This window comes from Oncorhynchus masou, chromosome 12, assembly GCF_036934945.1.
Source record: "Oncorhynchus masou masou isolate Uvic2021 chromosome 12, UVic_Omas_1.1, whole genome shotgun sequence".
Lineage (NCBI taxonomy): Eukaryota > Metazoa > Chordata > Actinopteri > Salmoniformes > Salmonidae > Oncorhynchus > Oncorhynchus masou.
In genome coordinates this window covers 3040291-3064317 of record NC_088223.1, presented here as the reverse complement: position 1 = coordinate 3064317, position 24027 = coordinate 3040291, and the positions used below count along the sequence as shown (strand labels likewise).

At 46.0% G+C, this 24027-nt stretch overlaps 2 protein-coding genes across 3 annotated transcripts in view; one reads left to right on the top strand and one right to left on the bottom strand.

Moving 5' to 3' along the window:
- Positions 1-4331, bottom strand: part of LOC135549474 (type 2 phosphatidylinositol 4,5-bisphosphate 4-phosphatase) — a 36745-nt gene extending 32414 nt beyond the window's left edge. The window contains exon 1 of the mRNA XM_064979470.1: positions 4060-4331. Within this exon, the coding sequence (XP_064835542.1) occupies positions 4060-4168 (109 nt within the window). The 5' untranslated portion in view covers positions 4169-4331. The remainder of the gene's footprint in view (positions 1-4059) is intronic.
- Positions 4332-5234: 903 nt separating this feature from the next.
- otud6b (OTU deubiquitinase 6B) lies at positions 5235-23457 on the top strand. 2 transcript variants are annotated; one of them, XM_064979465.1, is made up of 8 exons: positions 5235-5476; positions 11138-11286; positions 16586-16690; positions 16845-16992; positions 17614-17778; positions 18347-18408; positions 18673-18779; positions 22171-23457. In XM_064979465.1, exons 1-8 carry the CDS (start codon positions 5401-5403, stop codon positions 22253-22255), a joined length of 897 nt encoding a protein of 298 aa, XP_064835537.1. In that variant the 5' UTR covers positions 5235-5400; the 3' UTR covers positions 22256-23457. The 2 variants fall into 2 exon arrangements, with proteins under 2 accessions (XP_064835537.1, XP_064835538.1); XM_064979466.1 differs by lacking the exon at positions 18673-18779.
- Positions 23458-24027: the final 570 nt, after the last annotated feature.

Below are 24027 nucleotides of genomic sequence, written 5' to 3'. Positions count from 1 at the left end.
CACATGCTTCCCATGTACACCAATCACATGGTTCCCATGTACACCAATCACATGCTTCCCATGTACACCAAACACATGCTTCCGATGTACACCAAACACATGCTTCCCATGTACACCAATCACATGCTTCCCATGTACACCAATCACATGCTTCCCATGTACACCAATCACATGCTTCCCATGTACACCAATCACATGCTTCCCATGTACACCAATCACATGCTTCCCATGTACACCAATCACATGCTTCCCATGGTTCCCATGTACACCAATCACATGCTTCCCATGTACACCAATCACATGCTTCCCATGTACACCAATCACATGCTTCCCATGTACACCAAACACATGCTTCCCATGTACACCAATCACATGCTTCCCATGTACACCAAACACATGCTTCCCATGTACACCAATCACATGCTTCCCATGTACACCAATCACATGCTTCCCATGGTTCCCATGTACACCAATCACATGCTTCCCATGTACACCAATCACATGCTTCCCATGGTTTCCATGTACACCAAACACATGGTTCCCATGTACACCAATCACATGCTTCCCATGTACACCAATCACATGCTTCCCATGGTTTCCATGTACACCAAACACATGGTTCCCATGTACACCAATCACATGCTTCCCATGTACACCAAACACATGGTTCCCATGTACACCAATCACATGCTTCCCATGGTTTCCATGTACACCAATCACATGCTTCCCATGGTTTCCATGTACACCAAACACATGGTTCCCATGGTTCCCATGTACACCAAACACATGGTTCCCATGTACACCAATCACATGCTTCCCATGGTTTCCATGTACACCAAACACATGGTTCCCATGTACACCAATCACATGCTTCCCATGTACACCAAACACATGGTTCCCATGTAAACCAATCACAGGGTTCCCATGGTTGCCAGGTGTTTGATGCCGTTCCATTCACTCCGTTCCAGCCATTATTATGAGCCGTCCTCCCCTCAGCAGCCTCCACTGATGTCAGCTAACAAGTTTTGGATTGGTAATTAGCATAGCCAGCTATCTAAATGTGTAGTAATCATGGCTGAATACACAGGGGCCCATTGATTTAGTTAGTCACCCTGACCTACAGGGGGAGCCCATTGATTTAGTTAGTCACCCTGACCTACAGGGGGAGCCCATTGATTTTGTTAGTCACCCTGACCTCCAAGGGGGACCCCCAAAAGGCTTGGCTGAGCATGGGCCCATGCTCTGGTCAATGCTCTGGGCCCATGCTCTGGTCAAAAGTAGTGCACCATAATGGGAAAAGGGTTCCAATAAGAATGTAGTCTCTGTGTTCTAACTCTGCACCATAATGGGAATAGGGTTCCAATAAGAATGTAGTCTCTGTGTTCTAACTCTGCACCACAATGGGAAAAGGGTTCCAATAAGAAGGTAGTCTCTGTGTTCTAACTCTGCACCATAATGGGAAAAGGGTTCCAATAAGAATGTAGTCTCTGTGTTCTAACTCTGCACCACAATGGGAAAAGGGTTCCAATAAGAAGGTAGTCTCTGTGTTCTAACTCTGCACCATAATGGGAAAAGGGTTCCAATAAGAAGGTAGTCTCTGTGTTCTAACTCTGCACCACAATGGGAAAAGGGTTCCAATAAGAAGGTAGTCTCTGTGTTCTAACTCTGCACCACAATGGGAAAAGGGTTCCAATAAGAAGGTAGTCTCTGTGTTCTAACTCTGCACCATAATGGGAAAAGGGTTCCAATAAGAAGGTAGTCTCTGTGTTCTAACTCTGCACCACAATGGGAAAAGGGTTCCAATAAGAAGGTAGTCTCTGTGTTCTAACTCTGCACCACAATGGGAAAAGGGTTCCAATAAGAAGGTAGTCTCTGTGTTCTAACTCTGCACCATAATGGGAAAAGGGTTCCAATAAGAAGGTAGTCTCTGTGTTCTAACTCTGCACCATAATGGGAAAAGGGTTCCAATAAGAATGTAGTCTCTGTGTTCTAACTCTGCACCACAATGGGAAAAGGGTTCCAATAAGAATGTAGTCTCTGTGTTCTAACTCTGCACCACAATGGGAAAAGGGTTCCAATAAGAAGGTAGTCTCTGTGTTCTAACTCTGCACCATAATGGGAAAAGGGTTCCAATAAGAATGTAGTCTCTGTGTTCTAACTCTGCACCACAATGGGAAAATGGTTCCAATAAGAATGTAGTCTCTGTGTTCTAACTCTGCACCACAATGGGAAAATGGTTCCAATAAGAAGGTAGTCTCTGTGTTCTAACTCTGCACCACAATGGGAAAATGGTTCCAATAAGAAGGTAGTCTCTGTGTTCTAACTCTGCACCACAATGGGAAATTGGTTCCAATAAGAAGGTAGTCTCTGTGTTCTAACTCTGCACCACAATGGGAAAATGGTTCCAATAAGAAGGTAGTCTCTGTGTTCTAACTCTGCACCACAATGGGAAAATGGTTCCAATAAGAAGGTAGTCTCTGTGTTCTAACTCTGCACCATAATGGGAAAAGGGTTCCAATAAGAAGGTAGTCTCTGTGTTCTAACTCTGCACCACAATGGGAAAAGGGTTCCAATAAGAAGGTAGTCTCTGTGTTCTAACTCTGCACCACAATGGGAAAAGGGTTCCAATAAGAAGGTAGTCTCTGTGTTCTAACTCTGCACCATAATGGGAAAATGGTTCCAATAAGAAGGTAGTCTCTGTGTTCTAACTCTGCACCATAATGGGAAAAGGGTTCCAATAAGAAGGTAGTCTCTGTGTTCTAACTCTACACCATAATGGGAAAAGGGTTCCAATAAGAAGGTAGTCTCTGTGTTCTAACTCTGCACCATAATGGGAAAATGGTTCCAATAAGAAGGTAGTCTCTGTGTTCTAACTCTGCACCATAATGGGAAAAGGGTTCCAATAAGAAGGTAGTCTCTGTGTTCTAACTCTGCACCACAATGGGAAAAGGGTTCCAATAAGAATGTAGTCTCTGTGTTCTAACTCTGCACCATAATGGGAAAAGGGTTCAAATAAGAATGTAGTCTCTGAGAAAAGCATGTCTTGACAAAGATGTGTGGTTTACTGTAGGTTAGTAGGCTCTCCAGTCATTTGAATGGGGAACATGCTGATTTCACAACAGGGCTGTGTATATTATCATCTGAATATCACTGTGCTAAACAGAGGGAACAATGGCTCTACGCATTCAGATCACCCACAAGGACCCTGTGTGTTAAACTGTACATATGAAATACAGTACACTACACAGAGGAATCGTGTTTCCAGAGAGCACATAGTGAAGGGCTCATCCACAACATGCATAACTGAGCCTATATGTCATGCATGGAGAGTAATGGATAGTAATACCAACCTAAACATGCATTTCATGGATGTGTATGATCCAGTCAAATGAAAGAGGTTTATAATATATATATGTTACAGTGGAGGCTGGTGGGAGGACCTAGAGGAGGACGGGCTCATTGTAATGGCTGGAATGGTATAAACGGAACGGTATTAAACATCAACCATATGGAAACCACATGTTCGGCTCCTTTCCTTCAATACCATTCCAGCCATTACAATGGGCCCATCCTCCTATAGCCCCTCCCACTGATGGGTTATAAAAAAAATACTCATTCATAGCCGAGTGGCCCGTTATGTTCAATTTGCATGGGCCTAATGTCTTATATGGACTCAACAACCACACAACGTTGAGATGGGATGTTTTTCAGGATTTGTGAGTTATACTTGTATCCTCTGATTAATAATGTCCTTCCTGCTCATCTCAAGTACTGGCTGGCAGCATCATATCCTTTTAGAAGACGTGTAAACAGTATTACCCAGCAACACAGATCGTGATGCGAGTCATTTCTGCAGAATACTGAATTGAATACAACTGGAATTTTTCAGAAAATATTCGGCTAGGCCTTCTACTGCAAGCTCAACCTTTTGATTTCTGACTGATGCCCTTCTCTTGCCCGTTACAATTTATTAACGCACTACGCAAAAATAATGCTCAACACGATACTCCCAAAATGATTCAGCATTCATGGGGGAGTCATAGCCTGAAGTCGGTTTACCTCTCGGGCTCGTGTCCTGCAGGTACGAAGGCGGTCCCGACGGTGTGACATTCCCAGAGTTCGGTGCTGAGAGCAGCGGGGACCGTTCATCCATGCCTTCGTCGGCCATGGCGGCAGCAGTTCACCCAAACCAGACGAATAAACACCGAGAAGAAGTAGAGCCGATGCGGCGGAGCCTCTCCTCTGGCCAGTGTTTCCTCGGGAGGGGGGCGGCCAGCAGATCCGTGGTAGCCTACTGCTCCGGAGAGGGCACTTCCTCGGAGGTGGAGCTACACAGACCTCAACGGGACGGTGGGAGGGTTGTGAGCGACTGAATGCAGAGAGAGAGCCAGACACCCCAACCCGTTCCCCTCAGGCACGGTGGTGGCATTCCTTTTAGTGGGCCTGAAAACTGGACTAAATCAGCAATGAATTCTTTGAGACACAGTTTACATCCTCCAGAATGAGGAATAATATACTACTAGACCCTAGGGGCTACTGTAGACAGACTGTATATATTGTATTATCTGTTTAAAAGATTCAACAAAACTATCCAAGAATATTCAATATTATATTCTGATCTTGGTGGTGGATGAGGTGTCAAAGCGGTTTTGGTGTCTAGAAAAAAAAAGCACTAAATAAATCCAATCAATGAACGATCTTTTCTGTTTTATTCTATTCTGATCTATGTTTAACAGATAATAAAACACACACTCAAAGGACCTCTGAATGATATAGGTGTGTTTTCTAAAACAATGTGGTTTGGTCCCAGCAAAAGAGAATACATTCTTGAAGATCTGCTACTTCTATCATTTTCACCTCAGTTACCAATAATATATTAAATCAGATCGATCATATCTCTACTAGCCATGACAAAAATATTAATTCAAATCATTCTGTGATTGATGTTGAAGACAGTATTTTTTTAGACATATTTGTTATTTTAATTAAGCTTCACTGACGTTTTGCTCATTGCCAATTCCATATAATCGGATATAATCGATCTTTGAGAAACCAACGTTTTAAAGATTCCTGAAAATAAGGAAATCGAACTTAAATTGAACGTGAAACAGCGATTTTTGACTTTTTGGACAAAAATAAAAAACGTTATTGGACAAGAACCTAAAGGCCCTAACAAATCAACGAAGGAAACTGTTGCGATATGATGACCAATAAGATCGCGATACTTCAGTACCCGGAAGTGGATGCTGCTCAACACGTTTCAATTGTAATGGATGGCCAGCTGACGTAAACTTGTATCTGATATCAATAATGTTCCGATTCTGCATAACTGCAAAACCATAACGTTGAATTGGATATATATATATGTTACAGTATTTCTAAAAGAACAAAAATACAGTCATGGAAGATGTAACGATAGAGACAGCCGAGGAGATCTTAGCCAAGCAACATCGCAAGGAGAAGAAGGACCTGCAAGGTTGGTAGCTAGATGTAGTGTTATGATCTACAATTATGTCTTTGCTAGCTAGCTACTCTTACAATGACTGTTTTAATAATTTGTAATTCAACATGTACTGGTAATCACGCTGTAGCATCTTGAGTGGGATAGATATGACATGCCTATCTGTTATTTTAGCTAGCTAATAATAACAAGTCTAACTTGTTGAAAATCAAGACAGCAATTTAGTTTAGCCAAATAAACTTGTATCTGTGGTTAGCTAGCTAATTGTTATGTCCGTATGACTGCTGTAGGATGTTGATATGGCCGTATGACTGCTGTAGGCTGTTATGTCCGTATGACTGCTGTAGGCTGTTATGTCCGTATGACTGCTGTAGGCTGTTATGTCCATATTACTGCTGTAGGCTGTTGATATGGCCGTATGACTGCTGTAGGCTGTTATGGCCGTATGACTGCTGTAGGCTGTTATGTCCGTATGACTGCTGTAGGCTGTTGATATGGCCGTATGACTGCTGTAGGCTGTTATGTCCGTATGACTGCTGTAGGCTGTTATGTCCGTATGACTGCTGTAGGCTGTTGATATGGCCGTATGTCTGCTGTAGGCTGTTGATATGGCCGTATGACTGCTGTAGGCTGTTATGTCCGTATGACTGCTGTAGGCTGTTATGTCCGTATGACTGCTGTAGGCTGTTATGTCCGTATGACTGCTGAAGGCTGTTGATATGGCCGTATGACTGCTGTAGGCTGTTATGTCCGTATGACTGCTGTAGGCTGTTATGTCCGTATGACTGCTGTAGGCTGTTATGTCCGTATGACTGCTGTAGGCTGTTGATATGGCCGTATGACTGCTGTAGGCTGTTATGTCCGTATGACTGCTGTAGGCTGTTATGACCGTATGACTACTGTAGGCTGTTGATATGGCCGTATGACTGCTGTAGGCTGTTATGACCGTATGACTACTGTAGGCTGTTGATATGGCCGTATGACTGCTGTAGGCTGTTATGTCCGTATGACTGCTGTAGGCTGTTATGACCGTATGACTGCTGTAGGCTGTTATGACCGTATGACTGCTGTAGGCTGTTATGACCGTATGACTGCTGTAGGCTGTTATGACCGTGTGACTGCTGTAGGCTGTTATGACCGTATGACTGCTGTAGGCTGTTATGACCGTGTGACTGCTGTAGGCTGTTATGACCGTATGACTGCTGTAGGCTGTTATGACCGTATGACTGCTGTAGGCTGTTATGACCGTATGACTGCTGTAGGCTGTTATGACCGTATGACTGCTGTAGGCTGTTATGACCGTATGACTGCTGTAGGCTGTTATGACCGTATGACTGCTGTAGGCTGTTATGACCGTATGACTGCTGTAGGCTGTTATGACCGTATGACTGCTGTAGGCTGTTATGACCGTATGACTGCTGTAGGCTGTTATGACCGTATGACTGCTGTAGGCTGTTATGACCGTATGACTGCTGTAGGATGTTGATATGGCCGTATGACTGCTGTAGGCTGTTATGACCGTGTGACTGCTGTAGGCTGTTATGACCGTGTGACTGCTGTAGGCTGTTATGACCGTGTGACTGCTGTAGGCTGTTATGACCGTATGACTGCTGTAGGCTGTTATGACCGTGTGACTGCTGTAGGCTGTTATGACCGTATGACTGCTGTAGGCTGTTATGACCGTATGACTGCTGTATGATGTTGATATGGCCGTATGACTGCTGTAGGCTGTTATGACCGTATGACTACTGTAGGCTGTTGATATGGCCGTATGACTGCTGTAGGCTGTTATGACCGTATGACTGCTGTAGGCTGTTGATATGGCCGTATGACTGCTGTAGGCTGTTATGACCGTGTGACTGCTGTAGGCTGTTATGACCGTGTGACTGCTGTAGGCTGTTATGACCGTGTGACTGCTGTAGGCTGTTATGACCGTATGACTGCTGTAGGCTGTTATGACCGTGTGACTGCTGTAGGCTGTTATGACCGTATGACTGCTGTAGGCTGTTATGACCGTATGACTGCTGTATGATGTTGATATGGCCGTATGACTGCTGTAGGCTGTTATGACCGTATGACTACTGTAGGCTGTTGATATGGCCGTATGACTGCTGTAGGCTGTTATGACCGTATGACTGCTGTAGGCTGTTGATATGGCCGTATGACTGCTGTAGGCTGTTATGTCCGTATGACTGCTGTAGGCTGTTATGACCGTATGACTGCTGTAGGCTGTTATGACCGTATGACTGCTGTAGGCTGTTATGACCGTGTGACTGCTGTAGGCTGTTATGACCGTGTGACTGCTGTAGGCTGTTATGACCGTATGACTGCTGTAGGCTGTTATGACCGTATGACTGCTGTAGGCTGTTATGACCGTATGACTGCTGTAGGCTGTTATGACCGTATGACTGCTGTAGGCTGTTATGACCGTATGACTGCTGTAGGCTGTTATGACCGTGTGACTGCTGTAGGCTGTTATGACCGTGTGACTGCTGTAGGCTGTTATGACCGTGTGACTGCTGTAGGCTGTTATGACCGTGTGACTGCTGTAGGCTGTTATGACCGTGTGACTGCTGTAGGCTGTTATGACCGTGTGACTGCTGTAGGCTGTTATGACCGTATGACTGCTGTAGGCTGTTATGACCGTATGACTGCTGTAGGATGTTGATATGGCCGTATGACTGCTGTAGGCTGTTATGACCGTGTGACTGCTGTAGGCTGTTATGACCGTGTGACTGCTGTAGGCTGTTATGACCGTGTGACTGCTGTAGGCTGTTATGACCGTGTGACTGCTGTAGGTTGTTATGACCGTATGACTGCTGTAGGCTGTTATGACCGTATGACTGCTGTAGGCTGTTATGACCGTATGACTGCTTTAGGATGTTGATATGGCCGTATGACTGCTGTAGGCTGTTATGACCGTGTGACTGCTGTAGGCTGTTATGACCGTGTGACTGCTGTAGGCTGTTATGACCGTGTGACTGCTGTAGGCTGTTATGACCGTGTGACTGCTGTAGGCTGTTATGACCGTGTGACTGCTGTAGGTTGTTATGACCGTATGACTGCTGTAGGCTGTTATAGGCTGTTATGACCGTGTGACTGCTGTAGGCTGTTATGACCGTGTGACTGCTGTAGGCTGTTATGACCGTGTGACTGCTGTAGGCTGTTATGACCGTGTGACTGCTGTAGGCTGTTATGACCGTGTGACTGCTGTAGGCTGTTATGACCGTATGACTGCTGTAGGCTGTTATGACCGTATGACTGCTGTAGGCTGTTATGACCGTATGACTGCTGTAGGCTGTTATGACCGTATGACTGCTGTAGGCTGTTATGACCGTATGACTGCTGTAGGCTGTTATGACCGTATGACTGCTGTAGGCTGTTATGACCGTGTGACTGCTGTAGGTTGTTATGACCGTGTGACTGCTGTAGGCTGTTATGACCTTGTGACTGCTGTAGGCTGTTATGACCGTGTGACTGCTGTAGGCTGTTATGACCGTGTGACTGCTGTAGGCTGTTATGACCGTGTGACTGCTGTAGGCTGTTATGACCGTGTGACTGCTGTAGGCTGTTATGACCGTGTGACTGCTGTAGGCTGTTATGACCGTGTGACTGCTGTAGGCTGTTATGACCGTGTGACTGCTGTAGGCTGTTATGACCGTGTGACTGCTGTAGGTTGTTATGACCGTGTGACTGCTGTAGGCTGTTATGACCGTATGACTGCTGTAGGCTGTTATGACCGTATGACTGCTGTAGGCTGTTATGACCGTGTGACTGCTGTAGGCTGTTATGACCGTGTGACTGCTGTAGGCTGTTATGACCGTGTGACTGCTGTAGGTTGTTATGACCGTGTGACTGCTGTAGGCTGTTATGACCGTATGACTGCTGTAGGCTGTTATGACCGTGTGACTGCTGTAGGCTGTTATGACCGTGTGACTGCTGTAGGCTGTTATGACCGTGTGACTGCTGTAGGCTGTTATGACCGTGTGACTGCTGTAGGCTGTTATGACCGTATGACTGCTGTAGGATGTTGATATGGCCGTATGACTGCTGTAGGCTGTTATGACCGTGTGACTGCTGTAGGCTGTTATGACCGTGTGACTGCTGTAGGCTGTTATGACCGTGTGACTGCTGTAGGCTGTTATGACCGTGTGACTGCTGTAGGCTGTTATGACCGTGTGACTGCTGTAGGCTGTTATGACCGTGTGACTGCTGTAGGCTGTTATGACCGTATGACTGCTGTAGGCTGTTATGACCGTATGACTGCTGTAGGATGTTGATATGGCCGTATGACTGCTGTAGGCTGTTATGACCGTGTGACTGCTGTAGGCTGTTATGACCGTGTGACTGCTGTAGGCTGTTATGACCGTGTGACTGCTGTAGGCTGTTATGACCGTGTGACTGCTGTAGGCTGTTATGACCATGTGACTGCTGTAGGCTGTTATGACCGTATGACTGCTGTAGGCTGTTATGACCGTGTGACTGCTGTAGGTTGTTATGACCGTGTGACTGCTGTAGGCTGTTATGACCGTGTGACTGCTGTAGGTTGTTATGACCGTATGACTGCTGTAGGCTGTTATGACCGTATGACTGCTGTAGGCTGTTATGACCGTGTGACTGCTGTAGGCTGTTATGACCGTGTGACTGCTGTAGGCTGTTATGACCGTGTGACTGCTGTAGGCTGTTATGACCGTGTGACTGCTGTAGGCTGTTATGACCGTGTGACTGCTGTAGGCTGTTATGACCGTGTGACTGCTGTAGGCTGTTATGACCGTGTGACTGCTGTAGGCTGTTATGACCGTGTGACTGCTGTAGGCTGTTATGACCGTGTGACTGCTGTAGGCTGTTATGACCGTGTGACTGCTGTAGGCTGTTATGACCGTGTGACTGCTGTAGGCTGTTATGACCGTGTGACTGCTGTAGGCTGTTATGACCGTGTGACTGCTGTAGGCTGTTATGACCGTGTGACTGCTGTAGGCTGTTATGACCGTGTGACTGCTGTAGGCTGTTATGACCGTGTGACTGCTGTAGGCTGTTATGACCGTGTGACTGCTGTAGGCTGTTATGACCGTGTGACTGCTGTAGGCTGTTAAGACCGTGTGACTGCTGTAGGCTGTTATGACCGTGTGACTGCTGTAGGCTGTTATGACCGTGTGACTGCTGTAGGCTGTTATGACCGTGTGACTGCTGTAGGCTGTTATGACCGTGTGACTGCTGTAGGCTGTTATGACCGTGTGACTGCTGTAGGCTGTTATGACCGTGTGACTGCTGTAGGCTGTTATGGCCGTGTGACTGCTGTAGGCTGTTATGGCCGTGTGACTGCTGTAGGCTGTTATGGCCGTGTGACTGCTGTAGGCTGTTATGACCGTGTGACTGCTGTAGGCTGTTATGACCGTGTGACTGCTGTAGGCTGTTATGACCGTGTGACTGCTGTAGGCTGTTATGACCGTGTGACTGCTGTAGGCTGTTATGACCGTGTGACTGCTGTAGGCTGTTATGACCGTGTGACTGCTGTAGGCTGTTATGACTGTATGACTGCTGTAGGATATTGTTATGACCGTATGACTGCTGTAGACTGTTGTTATGACTACTGTAGGCTGTTGTTATGGCCGTATGACTGCTGTAGAATATTGTGATATGTGAGAAGCGGACATAAACCTCTCATAAATGTTTCAGCTCAAATCCAGAGCATGAAAAATGCTGTCCCCAAAAATGACAAGAAGAGGCGTAAACAGCTGACTGAGGACATTGTGAAGCTGGAGGCTGAGCTGAATAAGAAACACAACGAGGAGCTCCAACAACTGGACTCATCAGTAGAGAAGACGGTAACTGTTGTCTACATATCAGCCATACTGATGACCAATCAAATCTGTTGTCTACATATCAGCCATACCGATGACCAATCAAATCTGTTTTCTACATATCAGCCATACTGATGACCAATCAAATCTGTTGTCTTCATATCAGCCATACTGATGACCAATCAAATCTGTTGTCTACATATCAGCCATACTGATGACCAATCAAATCTGTTGTCTACATATCAGCCATACTGATGACCAATCAAATCTGTTGTCTTCATATCAGCCATACTGATGACCAATCAAATCTGTTGTCTACATATCAGCCATACTGATGACCAATCAAATCTGTTGTCTACATATCAGCCATACTGATGACCAATCAAATCTGTTGTCTTCATATCAGCCATACTGATGACCAATCAAATCTGTTGTCTACATATCAGCCATACTGATGACCAATCAAATCTGTTGTCTACATATCAGCCATACTGATGACCAATCAAATCTGTTGTCTACATATCAGCCATACTGATGACCAATCAAATCTGTTGTCTACATATCAGCCATACTGATGACCAATCAAATCTGTTGTCTACATATCAGCCATACTGATGACCAATCAAATCTGTTGTCTACATATCAGCCATACCGATGACCAATCAAATCTGTTGTCTACATATCAGCCATACCGATGACCAATCAAATCTGTTGTCTACATATCAGCCATACTGATGACCAATCAAATCTGTTGTCTACATATCAGCCATACCGATGACCAATCAAATCTGTTGTCTGCATATCAGCCATACCGATGACCAATCAAATCTGTTGTCTACATATCAGCCATACTGATGACCAATCAAATCTGTTGTCTACATATCAGCCATACCGATGACCAATCAAATCTGTCGTCTACATATCAGCCATACTGATGACCAATCAAATCTGTTTTCTAAATATCAGCCATACTGATGACCAATCAAATCTGTTGTCTACATATCAGCCATACTGATGACCAATCAAATCTGTTGTCTTCATATCAGCCATACTGATGACCAATCAAATCTGTTGTCTACATATCAGCCATACTGATGACCAATCAAATCTGTTGTCTACATATCAGCCATACTGATGACCAATCAAATCTGTTGTCTTCATATCAGCCATACTGATGACCAATCAAATCTGTTGTCTACATATCAGCCATACTGATGACCAATCAAATCTGTTGTCTACATATCAGCCATACTGATGACCAATCAAATCTGTTGTCTACATATCAGCCATACTGATGACCAATCAAATCTGTTGTCTACATATCAGCCATACTGATGACCAATCAAATCTGTTGTCTACATATCAGCCATACTGATGACCAATCAAATCTGTTGTCTACATATCAGCCATACCGATGACCAATCAAATCTGTTGTCTACATATCAGCCATACCGATGACCAATCAAATCTGTTGTCTACATATCAGCCATACTGATGACCAATCAAATCTGTTGTCTACATATCAGCCATACCGATGACCAATCAAATCTGTTGTCTGCATATCAGCCATACCGATGACCAATCAAATCTGTTGTCTACATATCAGCCATACTGATGACCAATCAAATCTGTTGTCTACATATCAGCCATACCGATGACCAATCAAATCTGTCGTCTACATATCAGCCATACTGATGACCAATCAAATCTGTTTTCTAAATATCAGCCATACTGATGACCAATCAAATCTGTTGTCTACATATCAGCCATACTGATGACCAATCAAATCTGTCGTCTACATACCAGTGGTCATATACTTCAGTAGTAGGCCTTCTTGGTAACCCAAATGTCACTGGTCTGAAATGCCGGAGCCGACAACGTGAAACATCTCACCACCTCACATGAATGTTTTGATGATTGTACTGAAGCTCGTTCAGAGCTAGGGGGGAAAGCTTTCCAGGTCCCTGCCCCTGCTGCTTGGAATGAGCTTCAAAAGTTCCTGAAATTACAGGAGCTCGTTCCTTTAAATTAGTTTAAAGGTTAAACATTATGATGGAAAATGAAGTGGGGTGATGTCAATGTATTGCACCACACTTTCCCAAACCAACTTTCTGTTCAATGTGTAAATGTATGTTCTTTTGACTGTAGTGCTTTGTGTTTTATGTTGTGAATGTGTCTTCAGCGTTGTTTTCTGTTATTTTGGTCAGGTATCTCTTGGAAAAGAGATCGTTTATCTCAATGCGACAAACCTGGTCATAAAAATAATAAGTAACTTGATCAAGGCATTTAACCTCGACAATGGTGACCCTGGCTGCGACCCAAGGTTATTATATTAAACAGAAAAAATGAAACCAAAACTATTCATGAAGAAACTATTTGGTAAACTGAAATAAAAATAATTAACAAATCCGCTTGAAAACTACAACTATACTGAAAATATATCTTTGACTCAAACTAAATAAAATTAAAATCATCATGAATTATGTTGCATGTTAGTTTTTCTTCTAGACTTCAGGTAAAATTCTAATGGGGTTTCAAAGGTGTTTTAAAAAAAGTACTTCACCTGGTGAGTAAATAATTATGTGTCCAGAAGATGGCGATGTTTCCTAGCTTGTGCATCACTATCACTACAGGGGAAATCGGCTAAGTAGCTACATTCTTCTTCCATGTGCTACTCAAGTGTAAAAGCATTGGACTGGTGTGAACATGTATGAGAGCGTTTCCTTATACCATAATGATTTGCACTGGTCTTTTATTTATAGGCACTATTCCTTTTCAAATCAAAGTCACATTGAGATTGACATTATTAATAACCTATCCTATCACCTGACCCAATACCGAAGACTATCTGTATACTGGCAAGAGGCAGGACTCAATACTCCAATAATGGGAATAAATGTCCGCAAAGGCAGAAAGCAGGCGGGAGGAGGTGGGAGCAGGCTGTAACATTCTAGCCAATGAGATGGCAGATTTGCATGTGAACTCCGATCAAATGTTTTTTTTTTCTCGAAGATGCCGGGATGCCACATGCGTTCACTTATATCATTACGTTCGTTACAACCTAAACATTATCTAACGTCTATTCAATCAAATAAGCCACACGTAGCAAATTATCAATTCAATTTTATTTTGACCAAATTCATCACTCTCTTATTGACCTGCATTCAAAAAATCTCCAATTCCACTGCTTAACGCTGTATTTTCGGCAGACAGATTTTTTTCAGAGCGGTCAAATCTCTCGGTTCACCTCTTCCTCTCTGGTATTACTGCCCCCCCCCCCCCCATTTGCAAGACATTCCAAAAAAACTACTTCCAATAAAAAAAACTCATAGAAATAAAAACGCATATAATAACACAACACTATAATAACCTTCTGTGACCCTTCTCCCTGATAACCTTGCTGTGACCCCACACCCTCCCTGATAACCTTGCTGTGACCCCACTCCCTCCCTGATAACCTTGCCGTGACCCCACACCCTCCCCGATAACCTTGCTGTGACCCCACACCCTCCCCGATAACCTTGCCGTGACCCCACATCCTCCCCGATAACCTTGCCGTGACCCCACACCCTCCCCGATAACCTTGCCGTGACCCCACACCCTCCCCGATAACCTTGCCGTGACCCCACACCCTCCCTGATAACCTTGCCGTGACCCCACACCCTCCCTGATAACCTTGCCGTGACCCCACACCCTCCCTGATAACCTTGCCGTGACCCCACACCCTCCCTGATAACCTTGCTGTGACCCCACACCCTCCCTGATAACCTTGCCGTGACCCCACACCCTCCCTGATAACCTTGCCGTGACCCCACACCCTCCCTGATAACCTTGCCGTGACCCCACTCCCTCCCTGATAACCTTGCCGTGACCCCACACCCTCCCTGATAACCTTGCTGTGACCCCACACCCTCCCCGATAACCTTGCCGTGACCCCACACCCTCCCCGATAACCTTTGCGTGACCCCACACCCTCCCCGATAACCTTGCCGTGACCCCACACCCTCCCTGATAACCTTGCCGTGACCCCACTCCCTCCCTGATAACCTTGCCGTGACCCCACAGCCTCCCTGATAACCTTGCCGTGACCCCACAGCCTCCCTGATAACCTTGCTGTGACCCCACAGCCTCCCTGATAACCTTGCTGTGACCCCACTCCCTCCCTGATAACCTTCTGTGACCCTACTCCCTCCCCGATAACCTTGCCGTGACCCCACACCCTCCCCGATAACCTTGCCGTGACCCCACACCCTCCCCGATAACCTTGCCGTGACCCCACACCCTCCCCGATAACCTTGCCGTGACCCCACACCCTCCCCGATAACCTTGCCGTGACCCCACACCCTCCCCGATAACCTTGCCGTGACCCCACACCCTCCCCGATAACCTTGCCGTGACCCCACACCCTCCCCGATAACCTTGCCGTGACCCCACACCCTCCCCGATAACCTTGCCGTGACCCCACACCCTCCCCGATAACCTTGCCGTGACCCCACTCCCTCCCCGATAACCTTGCCGTGACCCCACTCCCTCCCCGATAACCTTGCCGTGACCCCACAGCCTCCCTGATAACCTTGCCGTGACCCTACAGCCTCCCTGATAACCTTGCTGTGACCCCACTCCCTCCCCGATAACCTTCTGTGACCCTACTCCCTCCCCGATAACCTTGCCGTGACCCCACACCCTCCCCGATAACCTTGCCGTGACCCCACACCCTCCCCGATAACCTTGCCGTGACCCCACACCCTCCCCGATAACCTTGACGTGACCCCACACCCTCCCCGATAACCTTGCCGTGACCCCACACCCTCCCCGATAACCTTGCCGTGACCCCACACCCTCCCCGATAACCTTGCTGTGACCCCACACCCTCCCCGATAACCTTGCCGTGACCTCACACCCTCCCCGATAACCTTGCCGTGACCCCACACCCTCCCCGATAACCTTGCCGTGACCCCACACCCTCCCCGATAACCTTGCCGTGACCCCACACCCTCCCCGATAACCTTGCCGTGACCCCACACCCTCCCTGATAACCTTGCCGTGACCCCACACCCTCAGGGAGTTGGGATATGTAAGAAACACATTTCACACTTGAACAAGTGTCTTACCAGGGCAAATATAAGCACCCCCAAAATTATTCATTATAATTATAACATATTCGTGTCTGTGTGTGAATATCATCTTATTTTTTACCTGATATTTTATTTAATGGCATCATTATTGTCATCACCGGCCACAATCTTCAATTGTAGATAATCACACAGATAAATAACTTGTCGTGTTTTAATAACAGAAATATATATATACCTCCTTCACTAAGGTGGACGAGGTTGTGAATGGAGTAGAGTCCCTGGCTTTGGAAGGAGAGGAGGAGCAGAAAGATGCCAAACGAGGGGGAGGTCTGTCCAAGGCACAGAAGAGACGGGTGAGCGCTGCAGCATTGTGCCAGTACATCTTAACGTATTACCATTCAATAAGCCTGTTGTCTACATAAGATGAGATTCATGTCATCCATAATTTAGTTTCCCATTGGAGTTCAAGTCCCATGTATGTCCTCCCTGCGCTCTCTGAACCCTCAGGACAAGAAGGCAGCCGCGGAGAAGGAGAGAGAGCGTCGTATAGCGGAGGCTGAGGTGGAGAACCTGTCTGGGCTGCGACATCAGGAGGGACTGAAGCTGTCCCAGAAACTGGTGGAGCGCCAGCTGCAGATCAGGGAGATTTCCTCAGGTAGGACCCGCAGGGGGGGTGTAGGACCCGCAGGGGGGGTGTAGGACCCGCAGGGGGTGTAGGACCCGCAGGGGTGGGGTGGGGGGTGTAGGACCCGCAGGGGGTGTAGGACCCGCAGGGGGGGTGTAGGACCCGCAGGGGGGTGTAGGACCCGCAGGGGGTGTAGGACCCGCAGGGGTGGGGTGGGGGTGTAGGACCCGCAGGGGTGGGGTGGGGGGTGTAGGACCCGCAGGGGGGGGGGTGTAGGACCCGCCGGGGGGGGGGGTGTGTAGGACCCGCAGGGGGGGGGGTGTAGGACCCGCAGGGGAGGGGGGGGTGTAGGACCCACAGGGGGGTGTTGGACCCGCAGGGGGGGGGGGGTGTAGGACCCACAGGGGGGTGTTGGACCCGGGGGGGTGTAGGACCCAGGGGGGGGGGGGGGGTGTAGGACCCACAGGGGGGGGTGTTAGACCCGCAGGGGGGATTTAGGACCCGCAGCGAGGTGGGGGGGGGTGTAGGACCCGCAGCGAGGTGGGGGGGGGGTGTAGGACCCGCAGCGTGGGGGGGGTAGTACCCAGGTCATCAGCCTTTTAGACTCCATTTAATTCCCTGCAAGTTAATGCTAAGGAAACCCTCCCTCAGATGGTCACTGTATGTACCGTGCTGTGGAGGACCAGTTGGGGCAGCATGGCTTAGGTCTGACCCTGAAGGACCTCCGGACCCAAACCGCTCAGCACATGAGGAACCACACAGATGACTTCCTTCCCTTCCTCACCAACGCCAACACAGGGGACATGTACACGCCTGGTGAGGACGAACTGTTCCGTTCACTACGGGGACGGTTTAGTTAGACATTAAAGGGCGGTTTCCTCGGACGCAGATTAAGCCTTGTCGAGAACTAAAAAAAAACACGATCAGGGGCGAGAACTAGCTTTTCAGTTCAGGACAAAACTTAATGTGTGTCTGGAAAACCGTCTCTGTGTTTGATGTTGTTGTTGAGGAGGTTTTGAACAGGTGATTCCTCACCAAACTAGAAAATGAAATATATGCTTTGGATTTTCATGAAATGTAATCCGGCAAAAGCATTATTTTGGAGGAAGGATTGTTTTTTGACATTTTGTATCTTAAAGCATATTTGAGAAATAATTAATTGAAGGTGTGATATTTGGTGCATTTTTGGCCTTACCCAGGCTATAATGCTTCATCTATAGATGCTACAAAGCAACCGTTGTTATGAAGCTTTTTACAACTTGCTCTGTGATATGATTAGTATCTATCAATAACAGCTTTTCTTACGTAAATATAGTCAGCATCACGTGTGGTTCCTTCTGCTGAGTCACTCCAGTGTGTGATCACTACCTCTGTGTGTTTCCAGATGAGTTTGACAAGTATTGCAGTGATGTGGCAGACACGGCCGCCTGGGGTGGACAACTGGAGGTACCTTTTTTAAAAACATATTTCAACTTTATTTAACTATGGCAAGTTAATCCATTCAATCACTTGATCAATTTGTTTTTAATCAAAGGACCCAACAGAGCACCTTGTGTCAAACAGTTTTATAATGATTTCTACATGATCTATAAACTGTAAAGTTACCTTTACAAACTACTTATAGTCAGCGTACCTTACTGTGAAATGGTACCAAAATGGGGTCAAATATACTCTGTGATTCATGTGTGCTGTTACTTTGTTTCCTAACAGCTGAGAGCTCTGACACAGGTCCTTCAACGGCCAATAGAAGTGCTCCAAGCTGATTCACCAGCTATAATGATTGGAGAGGAGTTTGACAAGTCACCCATCACCCTTATGTTAGTACCATGTCAGTTAGCCTCCATTCTGTTAGCACCATGTCAGTTAACCTCCATTCTGTTAGCACCATGTCAGTTAACCTCCATTCTGTTAGCACCATGTCAGTTAACCTCCATTCTGTTAGCACCATGTCAGTTAACCTCCATTCTGTTAGCACCATGTCAGTTAGCCTCCATTCTGTTAGCACCATGTCAGTTAACCTCCATTCTGTTAGCACCATGTCAGTTAACCTCCATTCTGTTAGCACCATGTCAGTTAGCCTCCATTCTGTTAGCACCATGTCAGTTAACCTCCATTCTGTTAGCACCATGACAGTTAACCTCCATTCTGTTAGCACCATGTCAGTTAACCTCCATTCTGTTAGCACCATGTCAGTTAGCCTCCATACTGTTCTGTTAGCACCATGTCAGTTAGCCTCCATTCTGTTAGCACCATGTCAGTTAGCCTCCATTCTGTTAGCACCATGTCAGTTAGCCTCCATTCTGTTAGCACCATGCCAGTTAGCCTCCATTCTGTTAGCACCATGTCAGTTAGCCTCCATTCTGTTAGCACCATGTCAGTTAGCCTCCATTCTGTTAGCACCATGTCAGTTAATCTCCATTCTGTTAGCACCATGTCAGTTAGCCTCCATACTGTTCTGTTAGCACCATGTCAGTTAGCCTCCATTCTGTTAGCACCATGTCAGTTAGCCTCCATTCTGTTAGCACCATGTCAGTTAGCCTCCATTCTGTTAGCACCATGCCAGTTAGCCTCCATTCTGTTAGCACCATGTCTGTTAGCCTCCATTCTGTTAGCACCATGTCAGTTAGCCTCCATTCTGTTAGCACCATGTCAGTTAACCTCCATTCTGTTAGCACCATGTCAGTTAGCCTCCATTCTGTTAGCACCATGTCAGTTAGCCTCCATTCTGTTAGCACCATGTCAGTTAACCTCCATTCTGTTAGCACCATGTCAGTTAGCCTCCTTTCTGTTAGCACCATTGCAGTTAGCCTCCTTTCTGTTAGCACCATGTCAGTTAGCCTCCATTCTGTTAGCACCATGTCAGTTAGCCTCCATTCTGTTAGCACCATGTCAGTTATCCTCCTTTCTGTTAGCACCATGTCAGTTAGCCTCCTTTCTGATAGCACCATGTCAGTTAGCCTCCATTCTGTTAGCACCATGTCAGTTAGCCTCCATTCTGTTAGCACCATGTCAGTTAACCTCCATTCTGTTAGCACCATGTCAGTTAGCCTCGATTCTGTTAGCACCATGTCAGTTAACCTCCATTCTGTTAGCACCATGTCAGTTAGCCTCGATTCTGTTAGCACCATGCCAGTTAGCCTCCTTTCTGTTAGCACCATGCCAGTTAGCCTCCATTCTGTTAGCACCATGTCAGTTAGCCTCGATTCTGTTAGCACCATGCCAGTTAGCCTCCTTTCTGTTAGCACCATGCCAGTTAGCCTCCATTCTGTTAGCACCATGTCAGTTAGCCTCCATTCTGTTAGCACCATTTCAGTTAACCTCCATTCTGTTAGCACCATGTCAGTTAGCCTCGATTCTGTTAGCACCATGCCAGTTAGCCTCCTTTCTGTTAGCACCATGCCAGTTAGCCTCCATTCTGTTAGCACCATGTCAGTTAACCTCCATTCTGTTAGCACCATGTCAGTTAGCCTCGATTCTGTTAACACCATGCCAGTTAGCCTCCTTTCTGTTAGCACCATGCCAGTTAGCCTCCATTCTGTTAGCACCATGCCAGTTAACCTCCATTCTGTTAGCACCATGTCAGTTAGCCTCGATTCTGTTAGCACCATGCCAGTTAGCCTCCTTTCTGTTAGCACCATGCCAGTTAGCCTCCATTCTGTTAGCACCATGCCAGTTAGCCTCCATTCTGTTAGCACCATGCCAGTTAACCTCCATTCTGTTAGCACCATGTCAGTTAGCCTCCATTCTGTTAGCACCATGTCAGTTAGCCTCCATTCTGTTAGCACCATGTCAGTTAACCTCCATTCTGTTAGCACCATGTCAGTTAGCCTCCATTCTGTTAGCACCATGTCAGTTAACCTCCATTCTGTTAGCACCATGTCAGTTAGCCTCCATTCTGTTAGCACCATGCCAGTTAACCTCCATTCTGTTAGCACCATGTCAGTTAACCTCCATTCTGTTAGCACCATGCCAGTTAACCTCCATTCTGTTAGCACCATGTCAGTTAGCCTCCATTCTGTTAGCACCATGCCAGTTAACCTCCATTCTGTTAGCACCATGTCAGTTAGCCTCCATTCTGTTAGCACCATGTCAGTTAGCCTCCATTCTGTTAGCACCATGCCAGTTAACCTCCATTCTGTTAGCACCATGTCAGTTAACCTCCATTCTGTTAGCACCATGTCAGTTAACCTCCATTCTGTTAGCACCATGTCAGTTAACCTCCATTCTGTTAGCACCATGTCAGTTAGCCTCCATTCTGTTAGCACCATGCCAGTTAACCTCCATTCTGTTAGCACCATGCCAGTTAACCTCCATTCTGTTAGCACCATGCCAGTTAGCCTCCATTCTGTTAGCACCATGCCAGTTAGCCTCCATTCTGTTAGCACCATGCCAGTTAACCTCCATTCTGTTAGCACCATGCCAGTTAGCCTCCATTCTGTTAGCACCATGCCAGTTAGCCTCCATTCTGTTAGCACCATGTCAGTTAACCTCCATTCTGTTAGCACCATGCCAGTTAGCCTCCATTCTGTTAGCACCATGTCAGTTAACCTCCATTCTGTTAGCACCATGTCAGTTAACCTCCATTCTGTTAGCACCATGTCAGTTAACCTCCATTCTGTTAGCACCATGTCAGTTAGCCTCCATACTGTTAGCACCATGTCAGTTAACCTCCATTCTGTTAGCACCATGTCAGTTAACCTCCATTCTGTTAGCACCATGTCAGTTAACCTCCATTCTGTTAGCACCATGTCAGTTAGCCTCCATACTGTTAGCACCATGTCAGTTAACCTCCATTCTGTTAGCACCATGTCAGTTAACCTCCATTCTGTTAGCACCATGCCAGTTAACCTCCATTCTGTTAGCACCATGTCAGTTAACCTCCATTCTGTTAGCACCATGCCAGTTAGCCTCCATTCTGTTAGCACCATGTCAGTTAGCCTCCATACTGTTAGCACCATGCCAGTTAGCCTCCATTCTGTTAGCACCATGCCAGTTAACCTCCATTCTGTTAGCACCATGCCAGTTAACCTCTATACCTCCCCTTACATCCCTATCTCAGTTTATCAAGTCAGTTGAGTTTTTAGATTTCCTCGGCCCCATTCTCGATCAGCCTTATAGTAAACCAAGCGATGGGGCTGCCATTTGTCAGAAAAACAAATAATTCAAATGATGGATTGTGCCTTTAATTGTTTGCGATTTGTGTTTCAGTTACATGCGTCATGCGTACGGACTGGGAGAACACTACAACTCAGTGGAATGTATGAAAGACCCTGCTCCTCAAGAGGAGACCTGAGACTCTCATTCAGTTCCATTATAAAGAATGTCAACTATACCAACTGTACCAAATGAATATATAAACACAACATGTAAAGTGTTGGTCCCATGTTTCACGAGCTGAAATAAAAGGTCCCAGAAATGTTCCATACGCACAAAAAGCTGATTTCTCTCAAATTTTGTGCACAAATTTGTTTACATCCTTGTTTGTGAGCATTTCTCCTTCCACCTGACACGTGTGGCATATCGAAAAAAGCTGCTTATACAGCATGGCCAGTACACAGGTGCACCTTGTGCTGGGGACAATAAAAGGCCACTCTAAAATATGCAGTTTTGTCACACAACACAATGCCGCAGATGTCTCAAGTTTTGAGGGAGTGTGCAGTTGGCATGGTAACTGCAGGCATGTCCACGGTAGCCGTTGCCAGAGAAGTGAATGTTAACTTCTCTACCATAAGCCTCCATTTTAGAGAATTTGGAAGTACGTCCAACCGGCCTCGCAACCTTCAAACCACGTGCATGGCGTTTTGTGGGCGAGCAGTTTGCTGATGTCAACGTTGTGAACAGAGTGCCCCATGGTGGTGGTGGGGTTATGGGTAGGCATAAGCTACAGACAACTAACACAACTTCATTTCATGGATAGCAATTTGAATGCACAGAGATACCGGGACGAGATCCTGAGGCCCATTTTTTTTTTTTTTTTTAAAGGTATCTGTGACCAACAGATGCATATCTGTATTCCCAGTCATGTGAAGTCCATAGATTAGGGCCTCACGTATTCATTTCAATTGACCGATTTCCTCATATGACCTGCAACGCCGTAAAAATCAAGGACATTGTTGCATGTTGCGTTTTATATTTTTGTTCGGTTTATATGGTGTTATCAGATTTACAGGTTTACTGTCTAAATGAAGTGTTTGGCATCCATGGAATTTGATGGGAGACGAGTGAGAGAGGCAATAATTCCACCTAACTCTGTGGCGATTGAGAGAGTAGTTTGCCATCACAGTGAGCTGAGGAAGAATTGGAAGTAGCTCTTCCTTCATCAGATCTTGAACTCCTGAAATCACCATGGAAATGTTATGTATTAAATATCGCTTTTTGGTGGTGTGATGTTATTTCCTGTGTGTTGTGAATGCTGATGGACAATACAATTATCAAAATGGTTTTCAATTCAATTCCACTGGAAAGACATAAGTGTAATAAAAAAAATCAACCAGAACATATTGTCATGTTGAATGCCCAATGTGCCAATTTGAGGCATTTTATTTTCCATTGATCGGGACACATTCAGGGTTTAGCTCCTACAGCAGCTAGCATGGTTCTGAAGTTCAGACAAAACCAGAGGGAAATAGAAAAATAATATCCTAAAATAAAAACAGATGATTTCCAGCAGTGTCATCAAGCGTCTTGTTTCTATGGGAACCTGCCTCCCTTTGTGGGAGTTTTTCCTGTATCCTGTGTCCCAAATCATGGCTAACAATCTGGTTATCAGACCTTTGAAAGCTAACTCAAAGTCATTTAATTTGAGCTCGAAGAAAATGATCAACGTTCCAAAATCGGTTCCAAGATTAACGCAGTACAATGACTGTATAAAACATTATGAACACCTGCTCTTTCCATGACATAGACTGACAAGGTGAAAGCTATGATCATTTATTGATGTCACCTGTTAAATCCACTTCAATCAGTGTAGATGAAAGGGAGGAGACAGGTTAAAGAAGGGTTTTTAAGCATTGAGACATGGATTGTGTATGTGTGCTATTCAGAGGGTGAATGAGCAAGACAGAA

Excerpts from the sequence above, each read along its gene's own strand:
- otud6b (XM_064979465.1), top strand. The coding sequence starts at position 5,401 with ATGGAAGATGTAACGATAGAGACAGCCGAGGAGATCTTAGCCAAGCAA. Across the intron at positions 11,287-16,585 it reads ACTCATCAGTAGAGAAGACG|GTGGACGAGGTTGTGAATGG; the intron begins GTAACTGTTGTC and ends TCCTTCACTAAG. Across the intron at positions 16,993-17,613 it reads GATCAGGGAGATTTCCTCAG|ATGGTCACTGTATGTACCGT; the intron begins GTAGGACCCGCA and ends ACCCTCCCTCAG.